Source organism: Thermobia domestica, chromosome 14 (genome assembly GCF_964235325.1).
Source record: "Thermobia domestica chromosome 14, izTheDome1.hap1.1, whole genome shotgun sequence".
In the NCBI taxonomy this organism is placed as follows: Eukaryota; Metazoa; Arthropoda; class Insecta; order Zygentoma; family Lepismatidae; genus Thermobia; species Thermobia domestica.
The window spans coordinates 73,214,810-73,239,546 of NC_137467.1; the positions used below are offsets into that span (position 1 = coordinate 73,214,810).

The 24,737-nt window shown below is 36.3% G+C and overlaps 1 protein-coding gene and 1 long non-coding RNA gene across 3 annotated transcripts in view; one reads left to right on the forward strand and one right to left on the reverse strand.

The window, feature by feature from the left end:
- Nucleotides 1–7,159: 7,159 nt before the first annotated feature.
- On the reverse strand, nt 7,160–12,777 carry LOC145669728 (uncharacterized). Its single transcript, XR_014128229.1, has 2 exons — nt 12,412–12,777; nt 7,160–7,522 (listed from the first exon to the last, which is right to left on the reverse strand). It is a non-coding gene; the product is annotated as an uncharacterized LOC145669728 (long non-coding RNA).
- A 2,209-nt stretch (nt 12,778–14,986) lies between these two features.
- Nucleotides 14,987–24,737, forward strand: part of LOC145669730 (gamma-tubulin complex component 2-like) — a 73,208-nt gene continuing 63,457 nt past the window's right edge. The window contains exons 1-3 of one of the 2 annotated variants that reach the window (XM_081738051.1): nt 14,987–15,220; nt 19,462–19,623; nt 21,724–21,904. In XM_081738051.1, the coding sequence (XP_081594177.1) occupies nt 15,168–15,220; nt 19,462–19,623; nt 21,724–21,904 (396 nt within the window). In that variant the 5' untranslated portion in view covers nt 14,987–15,167. The remainder of the gene's footprint in view (nt 15,221–19,461; nt 19,624–21,723; nt 21,905–24,737) is intronic. The other variant, XM_081738052.1, reaches the window with a different exon arrangement.

A 24,737-nucleotide genomic window follows, 5' to 3' on the forward strand; every position in this document is an offset into this window, starting at 1 on the left:
GAAACCTTGGCGTCCTGCCCTGCACACTTACTTTGGGGCAAAATAATTTGTCGTTTCACAATAAACTTACATGCTCATGTTGCAGGTTTTTTTGCTGCGAACTGTACATTAGATTCCAAGGTTACATTTTCACTTGAAAGAAGTTAGTGTCGAGATCATAATTGCTAACATCAAGCCAATCTATAAATACATTTTTTACTCCAGTGACATGTTACTTTAATATAATCAAGAGTTAATACACTGAAAAGCTTGACAAGATACAATATTGCGTTAAAGCACTTATGCCACTTGGATATATTCAACTTTGGGGTCAAGTGACGAAGGCATTTGGTTACGATTGAATTTGAGTTTAGCGTCCATATCAGTAGCAAGCTATATGAGAAGTGGACCTACAGTTTAACGTGGGATCCGAACGATATGAGCTCTCATCAGAAATCAAACCCAAGTTTCCCGCATCAAAGACACAAAGATACCAAAGCCCACATAGCCAGAAGGGAACTGTGCCTTTGGTTACGACTTTGATCCATGATAGACTGCTGGTTCGGATTCCACTTTAGCAAGTGGTCCCGTCTCATATAGCCTCTGAGCTGAAAATGAGTTAAAATCCAATCAATCAATTGAAAATGCACATATAAAAGCCTCTGATGCATAATTTTAGTGCATATTATTTTATGCAGCATGATCAATGCATAGACATATTTTACTTACACATTACACTTTAATAAAACCTTGTGTCGCTTCTGGGTTTATGTAAATCAACTGGAATAAAATAGAAAATGACAGAAAATATTAAACTGTAGCACCTCGATGCGTCCTACTATGGTTTCTATCACTTTGTTATGTGCGAATATTTTTAAAAAAATGCACTAAATGTATTAATTGATAATAAAGAAGGGTCGCTGTATTAAACATATTTATTGTTTTCTTTAATCGTACATTCAACTTGTGGCCTTCCTTACACTTCCTGTTAGCTTAATGTGACCACTGTCATCAAGGATGCGCATAGGAATTTATTTCGGGAAGTTCAAAGCTTTTTGGATATCCAAACTCAAAATGAGGCTAGATTATATTAAAATTTCTCAAATTACCCCTGAAATTAGACTACATTTACAGAAAAGTAGGAATTTGGGAATCAAAATCCCAGGATCCACTTCGTGCATACGTCCCTGACTGTCCCCAATTTTCAGTAGATAAATTATGAATTGCTTTGAAATTTTCTAGACAATATTGTAAACCTCCCCTCATACATAATTATAATAACACGAACTTAAGCTTTTAAGGCAATTGAGCAAAGTTCGAGGAACCAGAAGGTGGGTTACGATAATTTCCTTGATTTTACACATTAAAATACTTTTGCAGAAAAATAATTTTCGATATCTATAAAGATATGTGCAGAGGCGGCGTTAGTTTAGAGTGGGGCCTAGTGCCAAAAATGACCATGCGGGGCCAGAGTACTGGTAAAAATCGCCGAGCGCCGACATGCTACTTCTAAAGCCGATAAAGCAATAAGCAACTTCCCCAGATGCTTGACTTTAATTCCTATGTGTGTGCGATGTGCTTTAGTATCTACTTCTTGGATGAAACATGCTCAGAACGCGAGATCACTCTAAGCGCGGGTCCTGGGGCGGTTGTCCCATTTGCCACCCCAAAACTCCGCTTCTGGATATGTGTAACTTAAGCGTGAAATGGTGTATCGTTTTCGATTTTAAATTTCTCTATACAGCGATAAGCCGCACAAGAAATTGAAATTTTCTTCTTCCAAACAAACGTCATTCGTAGCAAACAATGTAATGCAAGTTGGAGGTTGAAAGGGCAATGTGATTGCAGTGACAATTGTGCCTCTAGTGATTATTTTATAACTCTATGACACTAAACTACACTGTTTGTCATTGTAAAGCCTGTCTCAGACGGGTCTGCAGTAAGGATGCGAGCGATTCACGGTCTTTAACTCACGACCCTTGCCAAGGTGATTCGAAGGTACTGGTCCCATGAGGCCATATGTGATACTCATGGCCTCACAGTAATTTGTGACAATGATCATCATATATGATGCTCAAGAACCTGGATAGGTTAGTTATTTGTGATATCAAACATGAACATCATCTATGGTGCTCATGGCCCCACAGAAAAATAAGGTGAGCACCACATATGATGCTCATGGCAGTCAACTTGTTAACGATCGTGTGAGAAGTGACTTGTCCTTACTCCAGGTTGAAATTTTCTGCTGTCCTTATTTGGATCCTGACTTGGAAGAAATAGAAGCAGTTTCTATTTTCTCCTGGACTTGCATACAACTACCAATATGAAAAGAGCAGCGCCTGACGACATTCAACTTTATTTCTCGCCGTCATTCAAAACATGGCTACCAGGACAAGAGAAGTATCAATCGAATTAATAGGGCCATACGAAAAATATGATTTTTTCAAGGATGTTATAAAATAGAGGATCTGCCCATACAAGAAAATCGTGAAGCAATACGTCACAGCTCCGCCACACCTACTCTGCCCACTCCGCGCCACTAAGATCGCAATGTCTCGAGCCAACAATTATGACATACACAAGAGTAGACAATCAGACGTGCCGGCTCAGACGATGCTCAGTTGTTTTTTGGCTTCATTGAGTTCATATGATGAAGATAGGTATGGGCAGATCCTCTATTTTGTAACATCCTTGGATTTTTTGTACAGAGTGGGGCAAATAAAAGTGGCCCGGATGAGTGGATACAATTACAAGTGAATGTATGCATGGAACCGTGCCACGTGACGCGCACACCATTGGTTCAGATCTTAGTGCGGGCTCTGTCAGTGTGAGTTGAGCAATGCACAGGTGAACGTAGAGTGATTATTGTAAGAGGCACCACTTCCTATACAACGAATGGAAATTCAAATTTCTCCCAGAATGCCACAAAACTGACTCTAGCGCCTCTACTGGTAGGAGTCGTAAGTCGCTTGCATCGTCTGCTTCTAGCGTTGTCTGCTACCAGCAGCGAGAACACCGTCTTGTCATGTTCTCGTTCATAGGACAGTTTGTGCATGCGGATAAAGCCGTCCCCGTTGTTCTAATGGCTAGCGCGTGCCATTGGTGCACGTGGTTCCGAGTTCGATTCCCGACGTTAAAGTGCATAAAATTAATTTCACAATAATTTAATTAATCATCCGTCATCTTTAGCCTCAAGCGCATAAGTTATATTAGGGAAATAAAAAAGAGAAAATTTATTCTGCCAATAGTTTCGAGTAGCATGTCCTTAATTATACCATATTGTACTTATATTCTGAATGGCAAAATAAATTAATAGTATAGCATATTTATTGTAGGAGAGGATTAAAGTGGTACTGTCTAATTTTATGAGGAGACACGGTGGCTGAGTGGTAAAGCTGTGCTAGTTCGCTTAGCTTGCGACAAGCGGGTTTTGTGGTTGACGAACAAAAACGTATACGTGGGTTTTCGCGGTATTCTGCAGTTTCCTCCCACTTTTTCATTCCACTGTTCACTCATTGTTGTCATCACCGTCTGACTCGGTGCATAATTAAGTAAAAGTAATAATAACTAGAACCCCTCCTTCTGAATATATAACATGATAGACGAAGTAGAGGTCTGTACGAGGTCAGACTGGGCCCGCAGGCCGGTTTCGGGCTTACAAAGCATAAATCACTTCCGTCCTGGGTAGTAAATTTTTGAATATACAACCATAGTTCTCGGGCCTAACTTTGTAAATATGCTCTACAACGATATTTATTGGACCGTTCTTTCTGGAGAACTTTTAAAGCACAACTGCATAATTAAACCTCTAATTGCTGTAAATAAAAATACATATTTACGTTAATTATTAAATGAAATGACATGAAATATTTCAGTTTTACGTCCCACGATTATGCCGGTTAGGCTAAAGGAAATTGTGATTATGAGTAATGAATGAAATGGTGGAATGAAGACAGTGGGAGGAAACGGGAGAACCCTGAGAAAACCCACGCACACGGTGTTTGTCCACCACAAAGTTAATTATTAAGTTTCTGTAATTTGGGCTTATTTGATTATCACACGACCTCAGGCCTAAATGCTAACATATATTTCGGACTCGGGTGGGGGGTCACATTATAAATTCACTAACAATTCCGGTCCCTGCAGACCTCTAAGATGAAGTCGTGGCGGTACCCCCCCCCCACACACACACAAAAGGATATTTACAAACACAAGAAAGTTACTACACACACGAAAGTCATGGCATTACTCTAGCAGACGGTTCTACTCAATTTTGGCACATTTACATTTTCAGGTTATGTTAGAGCTTTGTATTTCTTTTAGCAGATCATGCACTAAATGAGGTGCTCCATTACTACTTGCAGATTGACGGCGCAGTGTAAATAGTGTAGACGTATGGCATAAAAACTACATACAGTGCATGAAACACGAATCAATTTATGCTAGGTGGCCACTAAAAAGCACGAATGCTATCTAACCGAGTCAGGGCAGGAGCGCAGCAGGAAGATCTGAGCGGCGGCGAGGGGCTCCGTCCGTAGGGAACACACGCATAAACGAGGGTAGTAGAAAAGCACACTTACGCATACAATACTTTCACTATCACTCAAAATTCATTTCAATATGATGTGCAGTAATTACTTATATTCACACTCTCATTCCTTCACAAAAAATGTTTCACATCGTATTTTACCTATAAATGTTTTATTTGGTAGAACCGTCTGCTCGAGTGAACCTAAAATAATTTTGCGATTTAGTTATAGCTCTACTTTCGGTGAGTCCTATCCTACTTTAATACTCTAGTCTAGGGATGAAAATAACCACTCGCCTGGGACCAGTGGTTCATGTGTACGGGCGAGTATTTAACGCAGGGTGTCTACTGACCTGGAAAACTTGGAATTTGTTTTTGTACCTGGAATTTAACAACAAATCTGGATTTTTCTTAATTTTACATTTTTCACTGTATATAATAGAAAAGTCCTAATAAAAAAAAAATAGCAACCAGGGGGATATCTGGTCGGAGTTCTGTCACTGCTTCCCCTTGCTTGTGACACTTTTTTTTTTTTTTTTTTTTTTGTACGCTTCCCGTGGCAGAGTTTCCATATACATCTTGAAAGTATGTAGGTGGAATTTTTATCCATATTTTGGGGCAGTTCGAAAACTCTTTTTGCTACATTAACAAATCTAGAAATCAGGGAAATACTGGAAGCTTCTCCTTTAGGAAATTTTACGAAAAAGTAATGGACAAGTCAGGGAAAATGGAACTGGGAATCAAGGAAAATTTTCAGAAAGTGAAACATGCTTTTAGGTTTTGTCTATTTATTAAGAAAAGCCGATAACTGAAACACGAGAGGGATATTATTAAGAGCTATGAATCACACGTTAGTTAAAGGTGAGAACTCTGGTTGCTATTTTTCAGTTACTGCACGTTTTTCTCAACTGGCCTTGTGGAGGGGACATTAACAGTAACAACTTTTCTTTGCTTTAAAAAAAAAAAAAAAAAAAAAAAAAAACCTGGAAAATAATATAAATTGACCTGGAGAAAGTCTCGAATTTAAAAACAAACATCTAGTAGACACCCTCTAATATCATACCGAAGGTAAGTAAATGATTCCTATTGTGGGGTGTGTGCTAGTAGCTCTCTCCATGGACTATTAAAATGTTGTTGCTTATTTGCATCCCTGCTCTAGTCCCTTATATACAGCCAAGGAAATACCTACCTGCCTTGCTTATTACGTAACAGTCTCCTATTATAATTCAGCTGGAATTGCTCCTCAGAGGAAAATGCTAGCAGTTACGATTAAAATAAATTGTAGGTTTCGTGTCATAGTGAGAATGCCTATGTGTTGCGAGTTCGAATCCAGTTCAACCTTGACCATAATACATCTCTTGTCTGCTTTGGCCTAATAACTTCACCAATAATAATAATAATGTGCTTTCAACTAATGAATCCAAGTTGTATTACAAACTTCAACTTTGTAGAAAGGCTTCAAAACAATTTACCGATTTGATAAATATACATTTGATGTAGCTTGTATTTATTTATAGAATCTTCATATCGTACACGAATGGATCAGTCAAGTAATTTTGTTACTTCCGCTGTCAACAAAACTGCAAGAATTTGGCCTATGATATATTGTCTTTACTTTCATGCAGATAGATTTCTTTCCCTTCCTTACTTTTGACCCTGTTATCTTTCGAAGACCGCTCTTTTGGATTTTTTCTTTTAACTGATTTAGATATTCTCCCCTTTTGTCATATTGTATAAAGATCAGCGCAAAACTATGCCATTATATCGTTTGCAGTAAATTTCTCTTGAACGTACCGAAAACAAATTAATCTGAATGAAATGGCGGAAATACGTCATACTTGACTCATCCATTAGTCCTTTCTGAGTAATTGTCAAAACAGAACTTTAATTCTGATGCCACGGTTGTAGAGAACATCTCTAAGTTTTTTTTGGATATCGATGAATATATGAGTATATTTAGTTAAATCCTTCAACAATACCTGGAACATACACACTTGATCTAGAAATCAATTAGATAATACAGCGCGTTCAGTGCACAAGCGAATCAAATCCATTTTGAAAGTATCTCTTCTTCAGAGTCCCCATCGAAACTCCTTATAGAGCTTAAAAGATTCATAGCTTTGTCTCCTTTTGTGTTAACTTTGGTAATTGAACTTGTTTCCCTTGTGCTCTAATCGCCCCGCACTCATGCCTTTGGCGCACTAGGTTCCAGGTTCGATTCGCGGTGAAGAACTTTCGAAGGTTCTATCGCATTACTGTTGTTTATATTCCACCTTAAACTATAGGTTCACGTCTCATATAATCTTGGTAGTGAAAGGGATGCTAAACTCTAATGTAATCAGCAAATAAATAAAGACATTAATAATTGCCACTACTTTTTCCTATAATTACACACAGAGATCATAGTTGAAAAACACAAATACGTAATTTCACACTTATGGTAGCAAACGAAACAAATGATCAGCAACAGAAATAATTAGGCTTGAATTTTATTTAGACATTATTAATTAAGAGCTCTTTAGCACATTATCTCACGTTACCCGCGCGAGAAATGTTGCATTTAACCAACAATAGAAACATATGCTACCATAATTGTGCATAAGCTAAAGATTACCCTAAACCAAGACAAGGAAAGAAAATAAAACAATAAAATACAGTAATAATAATTTTATAAGGTCCATTAAGAAAGTACATGGAAATTGCGTACTGATTGCTACTGATAAAATGTGTGTTAATTCCTGTACCTCATTTCTCCTATTTAGAACTTAAACTATTCAAAATGCAGGCTCATGGACAGTGACGAAAGAAAGTTTTTTTTTTTTTTGTGTGTGTGTGTTTGGTCTTTTAAGTCATACGAGAGAGACTACATTTCCAATCCTGTTCACGTGAATTAACTCCATTGACAGACATGCTCCTTTCCCATGAAGTCTGCAAACAGACTGCTCTCCTCAGATATACGTCGGAGTTCTCGCCAAAAGATCGGTTCTTGAAATGGCTGTAAGCCACTGCTTGCATCTGTAATACAAATTAACATAATGAACCCAATAATAATAATAATAATAATAATAATAATAATAATAATAATAATAATAATAATAATAATAATAATAATAAATGAACATACAGTACATTTTACTATCACTACGTATTACGAAGTTTGAAATATTCTACTTACGAAAATAAGCTTTAAACTTATTATGTGTAGTAAAAATTAGCTTTCCTTCGGAATTAAAACACTACAATACCCTATATAGAAAAAAAAAAATATTTTGAGACCATTAACTCCAAATAAAGCAATGCAGTACATTTTCAAGAAAGTATCTTATACTTCTGAACGTCAAAAACTGAGAATTTATAGGCGAGATAGTACCGTAATATTTCTGCACAAATACAAGTGGCTGAAATTTAAATTGTTACTCAAAACTTACAGTAGTTCCCAGAAAGTACTTTGTGACAACTACTACCAAACAAAAGAAATTGAGGTGAATTTCTCTAGTAGTAGTTTGAAGAAATGCCCGTGACAGAAAATTTCCCTTTTTCCTGGAATCACCCATATATATATATATAGGGGTAAAAGTGCAGGGAAACGTTGTCCCCCACCTCGAAAAAATATGTACGGCTTCCCCCCAGTACCTGAAAAAAATTACAATGGACAAAAGAAAGGCAGAAAGCAGGGGGAACGGCGTGACGTCACGCCGCTACCTACCGTCCCCCCACCTTTTCAGATCCACTTTCACCCTATATCTATCTATCTATCTATATAGGTGGCCAGTAAAAGCCATAATGCTACTAACCTAGTTAGGGCTTAATCGTAGCAAGGAGCCTGCTCGAGGGCGTGTCTATAGGGAGCAGACGCGTAAGAGATGGTGAGTATTTGCGTACGCGATGGTAGTGAAATCGTGGGTTTTCGCAGTGATGTGATTACCTGTAGCACTTGTAATGATTTTTGAGAAGAGAACAATAGAAAGAAATGCAGAGGTCTTATTAAAAGCTAGCAGTGAATTGGGTTCGGAAGTAAACGCAGAGAGAGAGAAAAAAAACAAATAAATAAATACATGGAAGTGCTTCGGGACCATAACACGGCAAATCGTGGATGTGTTTATACTTTTGATAAAGTGGATAGTTTCAGATATCTGGGATCAATATTAACAGACGAAAAACATATTCATGAGCAAATTAAGTGTCGACTAAAAGCAGGAAATTCGTGTTATTATTCAGTTCAAAATTTCTTGTCGCGAATTATGTCGAGGAATTTGAAGCTTAAAATACATAAAACGATAATCATGCCTGCTGTTCTGTATGGCTGCGAAACACGGTCGCTAACTCTGAGGGAACAACATAGATTGAAAGTATTTGAGAACAAGATCACGAGGCGAATATTCGGACCCAAGAGGAACGGGAATGGGGAATGGCGGAATCTTCAAAACGAGGAACAAGGGTGGAAAAAAAAATATTTTTTTTTTAAAATCATTTTTGCTGATTTTTTTTTATTTAAATCGATTTCTTTGACTTAAATCAAATCTTTTTCCTCGTAAATTACAAGTCGCGAACTGAAGAAAAAGCATTAGGAAGTAGTATTCAATGCTAATTATGCCATTTAAATGAAAGTATTAAGGTTGAATTTTGAATTAATCCCCGATTGTTAACCTCTGTTAATTCCAAGCAATGTTTCTTAACCCTTTTAAATTATGTTTTTTTTTTTTTTTTTAAAAAAAGGGAAATTATGGACTTTCAGTCAAGCAGCTACATCATCATCCCTATTTATCCTAGGATCATGGTTCATACCTCATTCTCTTCAGAATAGAACGGCCTCAGAAACGGTAAAATTCACATTTCTCTATCATGTCTCTGAAGCGGGAAATTTTGAGAGAATGGGATTTTTCTGATTTTTTTTTTCAAATTTTTATCCCCTCTGGACTCCCTTGTGTTAACGCACATATCGCAAAATCAACTGGGAAATACTAAGGGGTGTACTAAATGTGTGTATAAAATTTCAAGCTATCTTGAATACTAAGGGCGGGGAAAATATTTAACAATGAGCTGAGAACATCCCCACAATGCCCCAGATAACCCGCATGTAATATAAAAATTCCCTCAGACATCTCTATTTATTCTAGGGTGATTTGTACATTATTCTATTCAGAATAAAAAAGATTTTCTATCATACCATTCAAATGTCTCCATCGTGTATCTGGGGCAGAAAAATCACGAAAAAAGGAATTTTATATTAAAAATATCCCTTTTTTACCCCTCTGGACCAACCCCCTGTTTTAAGGTAGAGATCTGAAACACTGAAAAATACTAAGGGGTGCATTGAATAAATGTGCAAATCTCCTACGTGCAAAAGTAAGCCCGCGAAAAATAATATCCCCCAAATCCCCCAATTCCCGTATAACACAGGATCTCAGGTAACAGTTTCCTGTAACATCCCTATTTATCCTAGGATCATGGTTCGTACGTCACTCTCTTCAGAAGAGAACAGCCTTTCAAATGATACCATTCATATATCTCCATCTGAATCGCGGAAAAAGCTATTTTGTTAAAAATATCTTTTTTTTTTTTTTTTTACATTTTCCCCTCTGGACCCCCCCCCCCCCCGGTTTTCACGCAGAGATCTGAAAAATAATAAGGGGTGCAGTGAACGAGTGTGCAAAATTTCAGTCTTTCGAATGCAAAATGTAAGCCTACCAAAAAATAATAATAATAGGCATAACAAAAAATATATTTTTAAATTTATGATGTCATCACACACTATGCTTTCAAAGTCTTAACTGGAAGACCAATCGGAAAACGACCATTAGGAAGACCTAGGCGCAGATGGGAGGACAATATTAAGATGGATCTCGCAGAAATAAGAATACAAAGTAGAAACTGGATCCAGTTGGCCAAGGACAGAAGTCAATGGAGAGCTTTTGTGAACGCGGCAATGAACCTCCGGGTTCCATAGGTAATGGTGTTAGTTAATCTAAGTAAACATGCAGACTAAGAAAAGTTCTATCAAATTATTGTTTTGACATTTCTTTCTTTAAGTGATTTCCCAAGACTTTCTACAGTCTTATTACCCTGACGCATGACCGACATTTGGGTATACATTGATCAAATGCGTGCAACCTAATGTGCCCTGGGAATGAACACGTGCTATTCTATTATATATGCAATTACAAAATTATTATTACATGAAGTTCGCTACTAGTGTCCTAGAAATTGTTTCTTAGACCAAGAGTTGCATTTATTGGTGCCGATTTATTTTATTAGGACTCCCCCAAATGATATAAATATGCTTTCGGACGTATGCTATAAAAACGACTGTGCGAAAACACAAACCAACCTGTGCTATGTGCCCATTTAAGGACGAAAATGCTGTCTATCTATTCAGAGTAGCAACAAGGAGGTTTGCGCGGAAGCGCGTAGGTAACGAGCAGGCGTATCTGCGAAGGAGGGTATACACATAAATGAAGATATCGAAAAACATTTCATATCGCAATCACTCACTTTAACACCACTGTGGCCCTTGTAATGATTTGACACTAGTAACATTATATTTGTAAACATCACCCTGGTTTCCAACATTGTGGATATATGCTTCGATAATAGGAACTAATATTCTACGCAGTTCTCTTTGATACGCACTAACTCACTTTCACCATAAAATTACGATATTCTTAGCCAATACCAAATAAGCACTAGAACGTATAACACGCTGGGTCTAGACGCAAAACTCAAATCAAAGTTTATCTAAAGCTTTTCATAGCCATTATTCTGTTAATCCCCGCAAGATTTTCAACATCCTAATGACGACTTATGAATAGGTTAAGTTTTAATTAGTTCACTAAGTACATAGCTTTGGCGCGGCGGAGCGTATCGAAACTTAAACAGCTTCTTCTTCCTTGGAGGAAGTTGGAATTCTGAAGAAACAAAAGAAAATACTCTCCAGTACACCTACAGAATAGTCTGTTCAAAAAAAAAAAAAATCTACATATTATTCACTAAGACGGTCTAGACTGGTACCAAGCTGGCACGCCTATTACAATTATTTCGGCATAAGCCAGCTTAGCACCAATCCACAAGTATGCAGATTGATAATACGCGTGCAAACTCATGTCTTTCCCTTACAAGTACGAACTTGCGTCCTTACGTACGAAAAAAAAAAACTGCGTAAAAACACTAACTTACATTAGATGGCTAGTAAATGCGAAAATGCTACCTTTCTGAATCAGAGCAGAAGTACAGTGCACGAGCGCAGGGGTTCGACATAGAAAGACGCGTCAGCGACGATGGGCATGCCCATAAACGGATAGTAAAAAACTCTTGGTTAGGTGGCGAAAAAAAGCTATAATGGTATCTAACCGAGTCAGAGCAAAACCACAGCAGGGGCCCTGTACGGCTGTGCGTTTGTAAGGAGCAGGACACACAGGGAATTCGCAATATCGAGAATAGTGAAAAAATTTATATACGATAAAGTAACAATTTTGAGCACGCAGTGATTTCACCTTAGTAACTCCTTACTTATAACCATAAAATGCATCATGCGGAAATAGTTCACTAGTGGAAAGTAGCATGTTACAGCCATAACATATTCTCGTATGTTTTATCCCTAGTAAGTAAGCACAAAATACTTGTTCCCTACATTGTACACAAATGCTCCAACAATGGAAATTGGTATCTTACACAATCCGTTTTCATATGCATTCAGTCATATGCCGTAAAATTATAAACTTCTATTACAGACTATTCTGCGGCATGCCCAATCTTTAACAAGTTACAAGTAGGCATTATTTACGTTATGGAAACCTAACTTTAGCCTCCAAAGTAAGAAGCTGTAATTTCACTCCTAATCTTATTTGGAAAATGAGTTTTGCCTCCAGACTTTTCATATATGAAGTGTGTAGTTAAAAGCTACTTACCTTTCGTTGTCTGTAGGAAATCTAAAATACGATACATCGGAGTCCCTTTCATATTTTGCACACACAACGCACTTGCATTATGCACACACACACAACGCTCGGCATTATGAAACTATAAAATGTTACACTTTATATACACAAGAATATATATACAATATATGTATATATATACACAAAGAACCACTTTTTATTTTCGAGAAGAACCACTTTTTATATAACCGACGCTACTCATCTTCGCGTAACGATCTGCACATTGAGTGATAACAATAGATTTGAAATTTACCGCTTTCACTGGCCGCTTCCGCTCTGAACGGTCAAATAACATAAACGATTAGCTTTTGTTTTCAGTAGTTCATACTTCCCGAACTCCTTTTAGTGGCGGCGCTAGTTATCTAACCAATTTCAGCGGGAAAGGGGAGTGAAATCTCTTACAATATTCACTCTACGCAGGTGAAGGTGGTACTCACAGTGCAGCAGAGGGTATTAGTTGTGCAAAGTTACCTAGCTGGCCATCCCGGTCACCTGATTTGTTCGTCTGCGATTACTTTTTGTGGGGAAACTTCAAATCTAAGGTGTATCGCAACAACCCTCAATGTCTTCAAGAACTGCAGCAGAACATTTCTGATGAGGTTGCAGCAATTCCAGCAGCTAAGCTTCGATCTGCCTTCTCAACTTGCTGACCAGTGCTCAAAAGTGACGATGATGAATTGTAGTCATTTTCAACATCTGCTATAAGCAGGTTAGCGAACTATTTCCTTTCCTTTGCTGTGTTTCTTTGTACACTGGAGCTCTGTTCTCCGGGCTACTTTTATTTGCCCCACCCTGTATAACATGAAGCACGATTTATATTATTAAATAAAATTGCAAGAATAGAGGCCTTAGAGGAGGTATGCAGTGAAGTAAGGAGTGTTCGCTCGAACACTACAGGCATGAGCAAATGTAATTACATCTTTTAAAATATTAAAAATAAGTGATTTAAGTATATTGTACAATTTGTTTATTTACTCAGAGTATATTATTTAACTTACAAATATTACAACTATTGAAAAAAAAGAGGTGTTAAATTACTTGTAAATACTGTACAAACACAATCAAACGAGTTTGATGGTAGGAGGGGTGCCAAGTATGCATGGATTCAAAGGAGGGGGCCAAGTAAACGAGGTTGTGAACCACTATCTCAAGGTAACATAAACTTTAGTCTTAGCGAAACTAACAGTAATGCAAGATATAACAATAATGTAATGTGACTATTAGAGTGCAATACAAGAGGATTTTTAGAAGACACTATACTTGCAAAATTTGCGGAGCGCAATGAAAAAAAAAATTGTAGCTGCTATACTGATTATAGCAAACAAAGTCGGAAAGTGTGAATATTTTGATTCAAATCGTTTGAGAATGAGGCCCCTCGTGAATTTAGTCGTTTCAATATTTGTGGTTTGATTTTTAGTAAATATTCGTTACTCAGCGTTGCCAGATCTAGCATAATGATCAAGGATGTTATAAATAGAGGATCTGCCCATATGAATCTTCATCCTATTAAATCGATGAAGCCAAAAAACAACCGAGCATCGGCACGTCTGATTGGCTACTCTCGTTTCTGCCATTGTCTGATTGGATACTTTCGTTTCCGCCATGATTGTTGGCTCAAAACATTGCAATCCCATTGGGCGGAGTGGGCAGAGTAGGGGTGGCGATACTGTGACGTATGGCTTCAAGATTTTGTTGTAAGGGCAGATCCTCTATTTTATAAGATCCTTGATAATGATCCTAGATGTAGCTTAATTTGCATGTCTTTAGCATCTAGCATCCTGCCCAAATCTAGCATAATTTCAGCAAGTTTATCAAAAAGCCGTAAAACCTGGAGATGAGAACGAAGTTGATCGTGAGAAGAAAAAGAACGGCAGAAATGTATCCTCTTCCATTGATTCATACAGTCGGTAAACCATACAGGAAGTCTTATTTTCCGAAGTAAGTTATAAACAGCTTTGGGATTTTTTTTTTTTTTTTTTTTTGTGTGTGTGGTTCCACACAAGGTTTTCTAATCCTTTAACTGCGAGGCATGGGCGGAGCTATGGGGGCCATTCTTCCCCCAACTTTTTGACACCTTCACCATCTTTATTTCTGACTTCATGACCATCTTTATTCCTGAAATGAAAGGTCGGAGACCGACCAAACCCCCCCCCCCCCCCCCCGCCAGCAGACAATTCCCAACTCCGCTTATGCTGCGAGGTAATTTTCTTTCAAAATATGTAAACAAACTCTTTGCATTCATTACACAATACAATACAATACAATACATTTATACGATATATACGCCATTGAGTCTGGCAACGACTGCTTTAGTTTAGTTGAGTTAAAGCTTTGGTGCGCAAAGTATTGAGTTCTATTCACGAATTCTTGCACTTTGCATATTTTAAGTTACGTTATCGTATCTCAACTTCGTTTCTCTTTTCTTTTAAAACTCCTAAATCAGTAATCATGCGGATCTAGTATAATTTGACAGAATCTAGCATAATTTCGATTAGGTTTTGGAATAATTCCGAGCCGTGAGCCTGGCAACGCTGGTAATACTGCAGTACCTGGTAATCTTGAAATGGAGCAAATGGCCGTCGCGGGAAAAGATGGAGATATTGAAAAGCTTAGTTCGATACTTGTAGTAGTAGAACATCATTAGGGGTGTCTATAAAAAAATATTGTAATCACAGTTCAAGGATGATTGTAAATATAGATTTTCAGTGAGAAAAGGAAGACGAAAAATGAGTGAGTTTCGAATTCATCGTGCATTACAGGAACTACTGGATGCTTTAGGGTGAGTTGAAAATCAATAATAAATGTTATGTGAGAAGATTAAATCTAACTTCTCCTGAAAAGGATAGTATTTAGAAAAGAATAAATACAAATGCGATGAAGATTAAAAAGAACCTAGCCTAAAAGTAGAAGTATTACTGATAATTTATGTTAAATCAGTAATAAAAGGCTCATTTGTACAAGCAAGAGAGCAGTTCATAATAGAGAAATAAAATAATATACTTAGGCTGTTTCAAATTATCCTTTATAACGCTCGACCGCCGAAATACAGCAATCTTTGGGACGCTATACACCAGAGAAAATGGAGTGTTGAGTTTTACAAGATGTGGTAGCTTTAGTTTTCAAAAATGCCAAAACTAAGATGAATTGAAACATGCGAAAGAGATTTGTCATTTCGACCTAGTTAGGATATTCGGGAATACCCCCTTCCTTTGGGGAATCCCTTGTGTCCCTAATGCTTTTTTTTTTTTTTTTTTTTTAAATATATTTCGGCACCTTATAACTCGAAATGGACCCACACTGCATCATTTTTGGACATAAACTTTCTGGGTTATCATGCATGGATTCATCTCTCAAGAGAGCTCCTTCGTGGGTAAGCGGTTAGCGTACGCGCCTTTGGCGTGGGAGACCCGGGTTCGATTCCTGGCGGGAGCTCAGGTGGTTCGGACTCCACGTTAATCAGTAGGTCCAAGTCTCATAAAGCCTCGCTGCTGAACGGGGCAAACTCAATTTAAGTGGAATTTTGGTTAATTAATAATTTCGAATAATTTATTTTGTCGTAGTTAACCCAATTTGCCCTAAAAAACAAAACTAATTAGGAACATCAATAAGATTAGATAATACAAAACAATATATCCATTGCGAACAAATGTATTTCAAAGAACACCACACTGTATGCCACAAAAAAACATTTTGTAAACCCATAAAACCCAAACACATATGAATCAAGAAATAGAGCACTAAAAGAAACTATAAAATATACACAGAACACACGAAAGGTTAACTGCTGTATCGCCGTACCAATTTTAGAAAATTTACCAGATGAATTGGAGAATTTATTGAGGAACAGTGATTGAAAGTGAGGTGAGGGGAACAGTTAAAATTAAGAAAATACTTATTAGTTGTTTTTGATGTTCTAAGCAGCACTGTATGTGGAGGCGGAAGGGATTATTTGACGGAGAGGTACACTTGTTATGATTTATGGGAAAGACAGTGTGGAAATAGTGCGCAAATGAAAGATTGTCGCATGTCGTGTTTATTTTATCGTGTTATAGAAAAATAATGAGTGTCAATTGAAATTGTGTGAAAGGGATAGTCTACTAAACAGGCGAACAGGATGGTCTATAGTTTGTCGTACGTGTAGAAACGAATTTGTAACTACAGGAAAGAAGAGAAACATCTAACCAAACCTAATGTAATCGAATCTAATTTAGTACATCTTTTGATGGCATTTAGTATCTTCTCCAAAGCAGCACATAAGCCATGCATTTTATTACATATATAGTGTTTTTACAATATTCTCGTTTATGCGTATACCCACCACCGTTGACGCGCCTGATCGCAACGACGCACCCCGTCGCTGCCACTTCGGCCCCCTACTCTGCGTCGGTTAGAGTGCATTCGTGCTTTTTTGGTGGCTGCCTAGCACAAGTTGTTTCGTGTTCTGTGCACAATTTTTTATGCCATGCGTCCACACTGTATTTCAAACAGTAATCTACCAAGTGTGCCAGGGTCGCAACTTAGCATTTTAGGGGAGTATTCCTTTTTTTTTAGGTTTACGTGTGGTTCGGCGATATAGCAGAGATGCCCACGCGAGGTGTAAAGCTATATATTGTCATCAGGGTATGAAAAAAACCAACCCACCTGGGCCTATATGGGTTTTTTCGGGTTTAATTGTTTTTTTTTTTTTTTTAAATATTTCAATGTCTTTGGGATTAAAGTGTTGAAATGTGATTTATATTTCAAGAGTGTCATTATCGCAACTTGCAAAAATTTTCCGTTCACTGCTGTTTTTTAAAAAAAAATGGCCGCCATTTTGAAATTTTACATTGGATCGCCGCCAAAATATATATACAGCTAATTTTGAGTGTCTCGTGCTTCTACTTTAAAATTTTACGTTGGTATGCCGCCAAAATCTGTACAGAAAATTTAGTGTGCTTGTACCCTGAAAATTCAAACTTAAGAGACCGAAAGTTGTACCCTGTAATGTGTGAGTGGTACAGGCAGACAAACGAACAAATGTAGATTGAGTTATCCCAGGAGCTTAGTAACGTTCGCCAAATATGAATACCAAATATATTAATTTAAAACAAAGATATAATTCTGTATTATAAAATAAATGACACTTTTTTCACGACGGTTTTTTTCCGAAAATAAAGCTTTATTTACTGTACATCGAAACTTCAACTAGTACGGAAGTTCGAAATCAGCACTTTCTTACGTAGTCTTCGAAACTCCGAGCGAAGCTTCTTAAATTTGACAAGAATTTTTACACTATTGCTGGTGTTGATTCTACAGAATGCTTATTTGAAGAGTAGCAACAAATGACTGAACTAAAGTGTTGTTGGAAAACCAATAGTTACTGAAGAATACTTGTGTTACCATCAAACGTAAGAAATAATACTAATAGTTTTACTAATGTATTTACATATTTACTGCTGGTACAGGCACCTATGGCCTTAAATTCGTACTTGTCAAATGTATGAGGGATAACGTTCCCCGGCGTCGCCAAGTCGGCGAGCACACTATTCACGGAAAGTATTTTCTAAAATATAAAATTGCATATTTCACTTCAAATAGGCTATATAAACACAATTCATACATTAATTTGTTTTATAATTATCTCAAACCAAGGTAAGCTTTTTTTTAAATCATTCGGAACTTTATAAAGGTCTAACGTTGAATGATGATGTACACATTAACATGAAAGTCTAATTCGTGCAAGAAAAGTCCAAAATCTGATATAAATCACTTTCAATGTGATCACCTTACTTGTAACAATAATATACTAACAAAAGGCTCAAAAATCCTTGTGGGTTTTAAAGTGTTTTTTTTTTCAGGTTGGTCCAATCCGAAAAAAATCCGGCGGGTTTTTTCGGGCTGGGCCCACTTGGCCAAACCCTGATTGTTATATAAATATTTCAACACATTCACACAATACAATCACATACCATGTCTACCGCCAACGAGCAGTTCAACGTCTTCTTTGAATACGAAAACGAAACTGAATGGAATTTCGAACTAAAATAAAATTTATGCAGGTAAAATCAAAGAACTAACGAAAAGCTTCATTTATATAAATTATAATTAATTAAAGAATTATTATTATTTTACGTATAAAACAATAGAGCTACATATGACTAGTGTAGTTAAGTAAACAAATATGGTAATGGACTGTTCAGACATTGAAGTTTAGTGTTCTTAGTTTCAGTAATAATATATTTCAACGATAAAAATAAAAAGTCCAAAAACTTGAAGAAAAGAATAAGGAACGAAAAGGAACCAAAACAAGAAACGTAAAATATATTTCATTAATTTAATAATGCGAACCTGTGTTCTAGAACCTTCCCGATAATTTTGAGAATCGCTTACTTGAAATAGCGCCCGACTTTGCCACCGTAACCCTCTCGTGTTACCTGCCTACCTTAGCTCGCTAAGCATGCTTAGTAAGATTGTAATCGTCTAACAAATCTGTAAGGTAATAAAAGAGTAGTGTAACCTTCAAACAAAATTAGCTGTGTGTATGTGCTGGGTTTTCCTCAATCAGCACTAAAAATGCACATTGATACAATGATAAACTCTCCGTTTAATCATTTGTTAATGCTCCGTTGCGTAAAAGGTATATGTTCAGAAATAGGCAAATCAACTTGTTTACCGTATATTCGTATCCAAACGAGCGGATCAGAAAATAAGGTCAAGTTTAAGCAAGTGTACTATGTTTAAGAGTGACACAGGAACTGTTTTCGAAAAATTAAGATGTGGGTTGTGAATCAGGGTGAGAGTATTCGGGAAATTTACGTATAAAATTATTAATTTACGAAAAAGAAGTAATATATTTCCGAAATAATAAATTGATCAATTTGCTATTTTAAAACACAACTCTTATTTGCACTATTACTACTACTACTACTAATAACAACAATAATAGACTGCAACTATACACTTCCATTAACATAAAAAATTGCTTAATTTTTCCATTAAGTTTTCTCATGATGTATTGCTGATATAGATGTGTTTTTCCAGCTCGTCAGCATCTCCAGAAAAGTATGCAGATGTCCTTCTGAAGAATACATCTTCTAGTGTTGCATGCCAGTCTCCACAAGCGGCTGTGATTAGGCAACTGGCACAACAAAGCCCTAATCCAGAAGCTTTTATGTCAAAATATGAGGATCTGAAACTTAAAAAGTAAGTTATATTTCTTCAACGGGTTTTCAAACGTGAACTGTCTATTGACAATTAAAAGCTTCAAAGTGCTATTTTGTGTTCTGTATTTTATACTGAGGCACAGGTAAACTTTGCTTTAAGCAGTCTAGCAAATATCTCCAATTTCTTGATTTTCTCTCTCTAACCGATTTACACCTCTGGAAGCCGAAAAATGTGGTTTAGTATAAACGAAATCTTAAAACATTGACTTTTTTTTTTTTTTTTTTTTAAAGCAAAGAAAATTCATCTATCAATAGGAGAGGTCATTATACTTGAAGGTAGGTTAGCTTCTTGATGATGGGCAACATACTTAGTTTACAACTTAAATATAAAAGGCTTATGAAAAGAATAAGAATGTGGACAGGACCGTTACTTTTGAGTTCCACTTGTGGTTCAGTTCGCGATGGGAGCTCATTTGGTTTGGGTCTCACGTTAAGCAATAGGTTCGGATCTACGTCTCATATAGCTTCCCTGCTGAAAGGGACGCTAAGCTCAAATCCAAGTAAGCCACCAATGACTGTTGCTTTAGTCTGTGCGTGTGGTGTCAGATGATTTGCTAACGAAAGGTCAGATATTCATTAATATTTATCCTTGTCTTCTGAAAAACAAAAGCGCCAACTATATATATATATATAGCAAGGAGATCATTTTTACGAATAGAAGCTTGTATTTTAGCCTGTTAGGTATAACGATGTGCTGTGTATGCAGTATTTGCTTTGCGTGGAAGAAAATTGACGTTAGAAAAATGGTTTTCCACAAATTCATGCACTGTTGCTCGTAATGTTATTTTCAGTAACATCTGATCAGGCGAGAACACTATCGAAACTTAGTGGAACGTACAAACAAAATGTTAAGAACTCATTGCTCGAGAGAAGGAAGTTATTCTGTGCAATTAGCCGGAGAGGGTAGAGGTCTGTTTACAGTTCTGCTAAGTCGCTAAAACATTTGACTGAACAAATTAAGTATAAAGAGAACTCAAAAGTAAATATTTGTTACATCACAGATATAACTTTTTCGAGACTCCAAGCTAATCCAGTACTCACGAAGTTTTCTGACGTTTAACTTTAGACTAATATTTTGAGGTATTAAGTGATTTCGTGCTAAAATAATGAATGTAATGATCTGAACTCACAAGCTGAAGTTTTGAAACGAAGGCGAAAGAATAGTTCTGAGAACTCGGGTCTAATTTGTAATTGAACAGTGTCATACTCTGGTATATTCATAACGTTTATTGAAAATGTTTATTCCTACTGTCCTCTTTCTGTTCGGAAATACGGATCGCGTTAAGCCTTTTGCATGAAATCAGTTTTTGGATAGAAACAAATTAACTGGTGAGAGTTGAATGATTCATATAATTTGAATTACATTCTAGCACATTATGTAATTAAATAGCATACTTATCAATAATGTGTCTGTAGAATTTATTTGCGATGTATTCAAGAGTCTGCAATACCCTTCGTCTTTCGTTATAATAATAATAATAATAATAATAATAATAAAAGGATGAATTCATATTGCTGAAAGTATGTTTTTCACTAACTGAAAGTTGCTTAGTTTAAGACAGTTCTTAGAGATGTTTTTATTGCAGTGAACACTTCAAAACACACGAATTCCTAAGGTATCTAGTAATCGCAAAACTTAATGTAAAAATTGAAAAACATACAATGTATACTTACAAGTGTTTACTCTGAAAATCGGTCTATAATATTAATTAATAAATTCGAAATTGTATGAGAAATTGTCATATCTAACCTATGTACAATTGTTGCTCTTGCAGAATTTCTCTGTGTGAACAGCTGAAGAAGTCTACATCTGAATAGGACTTAATTTTTGCAAACCTTGTATAAATATTTTTGAATAAAGCTATTAATGACAAAATCCCAGTCGTTGCCTTGATCTAGATTCCATTGACGATTCTTTGTTGTTAAATAAAATAACACGAAAACAATTTGTTTGAACATGAGAATAGTTTTGACTTTCTTTATGTTCTGAATGTTCATGGTGGTTTTGTAAGCCAGAGATCTCCGAGCTTAGTCCTTGGTTTTTTTGTCATATACTTATATTGTATTTATCTCTTTGTAGTGTGGATTGTCTTGGATCTTTAATCCAGCTGTTGTCTCGAATCTCAGAAGACAAGAAAGTTAAACGGTTTTTAGAGCACAATGCATTGAAGGCACAAGCAGCTGGAGAAAGCGCTTCCGTTTCAACCGTATCGTCTGGGGACAGCCGTGCTACAAAGATAACCACTGATGATATTCCCCAGGTATGATATAAGCATATTATTTTGTAGGTGGCCAAAAATATGTGTTCAGATTTGTTTATGTAAGCACATTTTAAGTTTAATCCATAGGAAGATTTATTGGGATTGTTATATATATATATATATATATATATGGTGATTTTACTTGTTATATTGATACCGAGAGGACGGCAGCTTCGTTCCAAATATCATGTTAATGATGAACCAACTTTTGCGTTGACACTTTTCTCGAGTTAATTATTTATTTTATTATTCTCCACATAATATATAGGGTGAGTTATTATTATTATTAGTATTATTAACTTGGGACTGTTGGGCATATGAACCTGGTACAAAGTGCTTTTGAAGGTAGCACACACTTTTACAACAATAGTTGGAGAGTAGTGGGTGTAGACAGACATAGATTGAAACGACAAGATTGTAAAGACTATATTTAAAATGTTTGTTAGTTTGTAGAACGGTATTGATTGAATAAATAGTGATTGTAATAAGGAACAGATCAAGAATAAATAGGCCAGGCATATACTCGTGTTTTCTGTTGTAGTTGGCGACTGTACAATAAGTAGCCACGTATCATTTAGATTTAATAGGGGCAACACTGTAATTTCTAAACAAATAGATATTTAAAAAAAAATGAAAAACGCTGAAATTTTGTACCAAGCGAATACTATGAAGGGGAAATCATTTGACATACTCTGCAATGCCAACAGATGAATAGTGTTGCCAACCCAGTTGCTATGTTTTTAAACAGCAATACACTAAATTATTACATATTTCAAATCTACATGTTAAGCGAAAACTTATAATATCACGTTTGTTTTTCAATTTTGCAAACTAAGGACGCTATAGTATCTCAAACATCCAAATTTGGAAGGTTTGTCACATTAACACCACAACTGAGATGGACGGGGGAACGTATGTAAGTACCTTAGTGTTGGATACTGTGGCCATGGTATGATTTGTTTATCGAATAAATGGGAACTAAGTTACAAGGATTTGAAAATTCGACTTTTTCAAAAGGATTTATTTCGTATCAAATATAAGTACTTGTATGCTTTTTAGCGGACGAACATGTTTTTTGTCATTTACATCTCTTTGATATCTCAAACTGTTCCAGAAATATGATAAACACTAGTAAAGTTGCACCACTGCATAAATTAGGAAATTGCGAGAACTTATAGTTGCAAATACCAGAAGCTATTACTATAATATTATAAAAGCAGAGGAAAACAACAATCATTTTAAATATTTTGTACAAATACGCCATTTCAAACAGAGTTGTAAACCTTACCAGTGTTTATCATATCTCCGGAACGGTTTGAGATATCAAAGTGTCGTAAACGGCAAAACGATTTGTTCGTCCATTGAAAACCATACACGTACTTAGATATGATACTTACCAAAGGATTTTTCGAAATAAAACCTTTCGAAAAAAAAGTTGAACTTTGTTCAAATCCTTGTAACATTGTTTCCATTTATCCGAAACACGTATATTACGACCATAATATTTAACACTTAAGTACTTTGAAATGTACGTTACCCTGTCCCATCTGAGTTGTGTTGTGAATGTGGTAGAGGCTTTCAAACTTCGGATGTTTGGGTTACTGTAGCATCTTTAGTTTACAATACTGAATAATAAATGTGGAATTGCAAATTTTCATTTAACATGTAAATTTGAATATATAATAATCTAATGTAATGTTATTTGAAAAAAATATAACTTCATATTGGATTGGCAGCAGTATTTACCTATTGGTATTGCAGGATCAAACAATTTGCTCTTTCTGATATTTGCTTCGTAAAATTTCAGTGTTTTTTTATCTGTTACTTAAGAAATTACGAAATTTGTCTCAAGTTATAAAAACTTGCACTGTATTTAGTAACGGATAATATGTTTTAGTATCTGACTACTATATTGAATATAGAACTGTTTCGTTGTGTATGTGTTTTTGGCACGGGAGACCTGGGTTTGATTCCGGCTGGAGCTCGTGTGGTTCGGATCTCACGTGAATCTGTTTGTCCACGTCTCATACAGGCTCGATGCCGAAAAAGATTCTCAATACATATCAATAACTAACTATGGAACCTGGAGGTTCAATGCCGCGTTCACAAAAGCTCTCCATTGACTTCTGTCCTTATCCAACTGAATCCAGCTTCTACCTTTTGTATTCCTACCTTTTGTAATCCTTTTGTATTCCTATTTCTGCGAGATCCATCTTCATATTGTCCTCCTATCTTCGCCTAGGTCTTTCAAATGGTCGTTTTCCGATTGGATTTTCAGTTACAAACTTTCCAAATTCGTTCCTACTTTCTCCCATTCTAGCTACATGACTTGCCTACCTGAGCCTTCTAGACTTGATGACCCTAACAATGGTATAAATTATGCAGTTCCCCGTTATGAAGCTTCTGCCATTCCCCATTCCCGTTCCTCTTGTGTACGGATATTTGCCTCGGGATTTTATTCTCAAATATCTTCAGTCTGCATTCTTCCCCCAGAGTAAGCGACCATGTTTCGCAACTATACAGTACAACAGGGATAACTATCGTTTTATTTATTTTAAGCTTTAAATTCTACGACAATTCGCGACGACAAAAGATTTTGAACTGAATAATAACACGAATTCCCTGATTTCAGCCAATAATGCATATATTTAATTGGCTCCCATTAGCATTAACTAAATGCAACGCATTAATTTGAAGTAATTCGAATTAGTAAATTTCCTCAACAAATAGTGTGTTGAAAAAAAAGAAGGAAGCGTCAGAAACACTATTTAAGTCATTATTCCGCCATTTAATCAATAATAATAATAATATAGTATTAAAGTAGGTTCAAAGA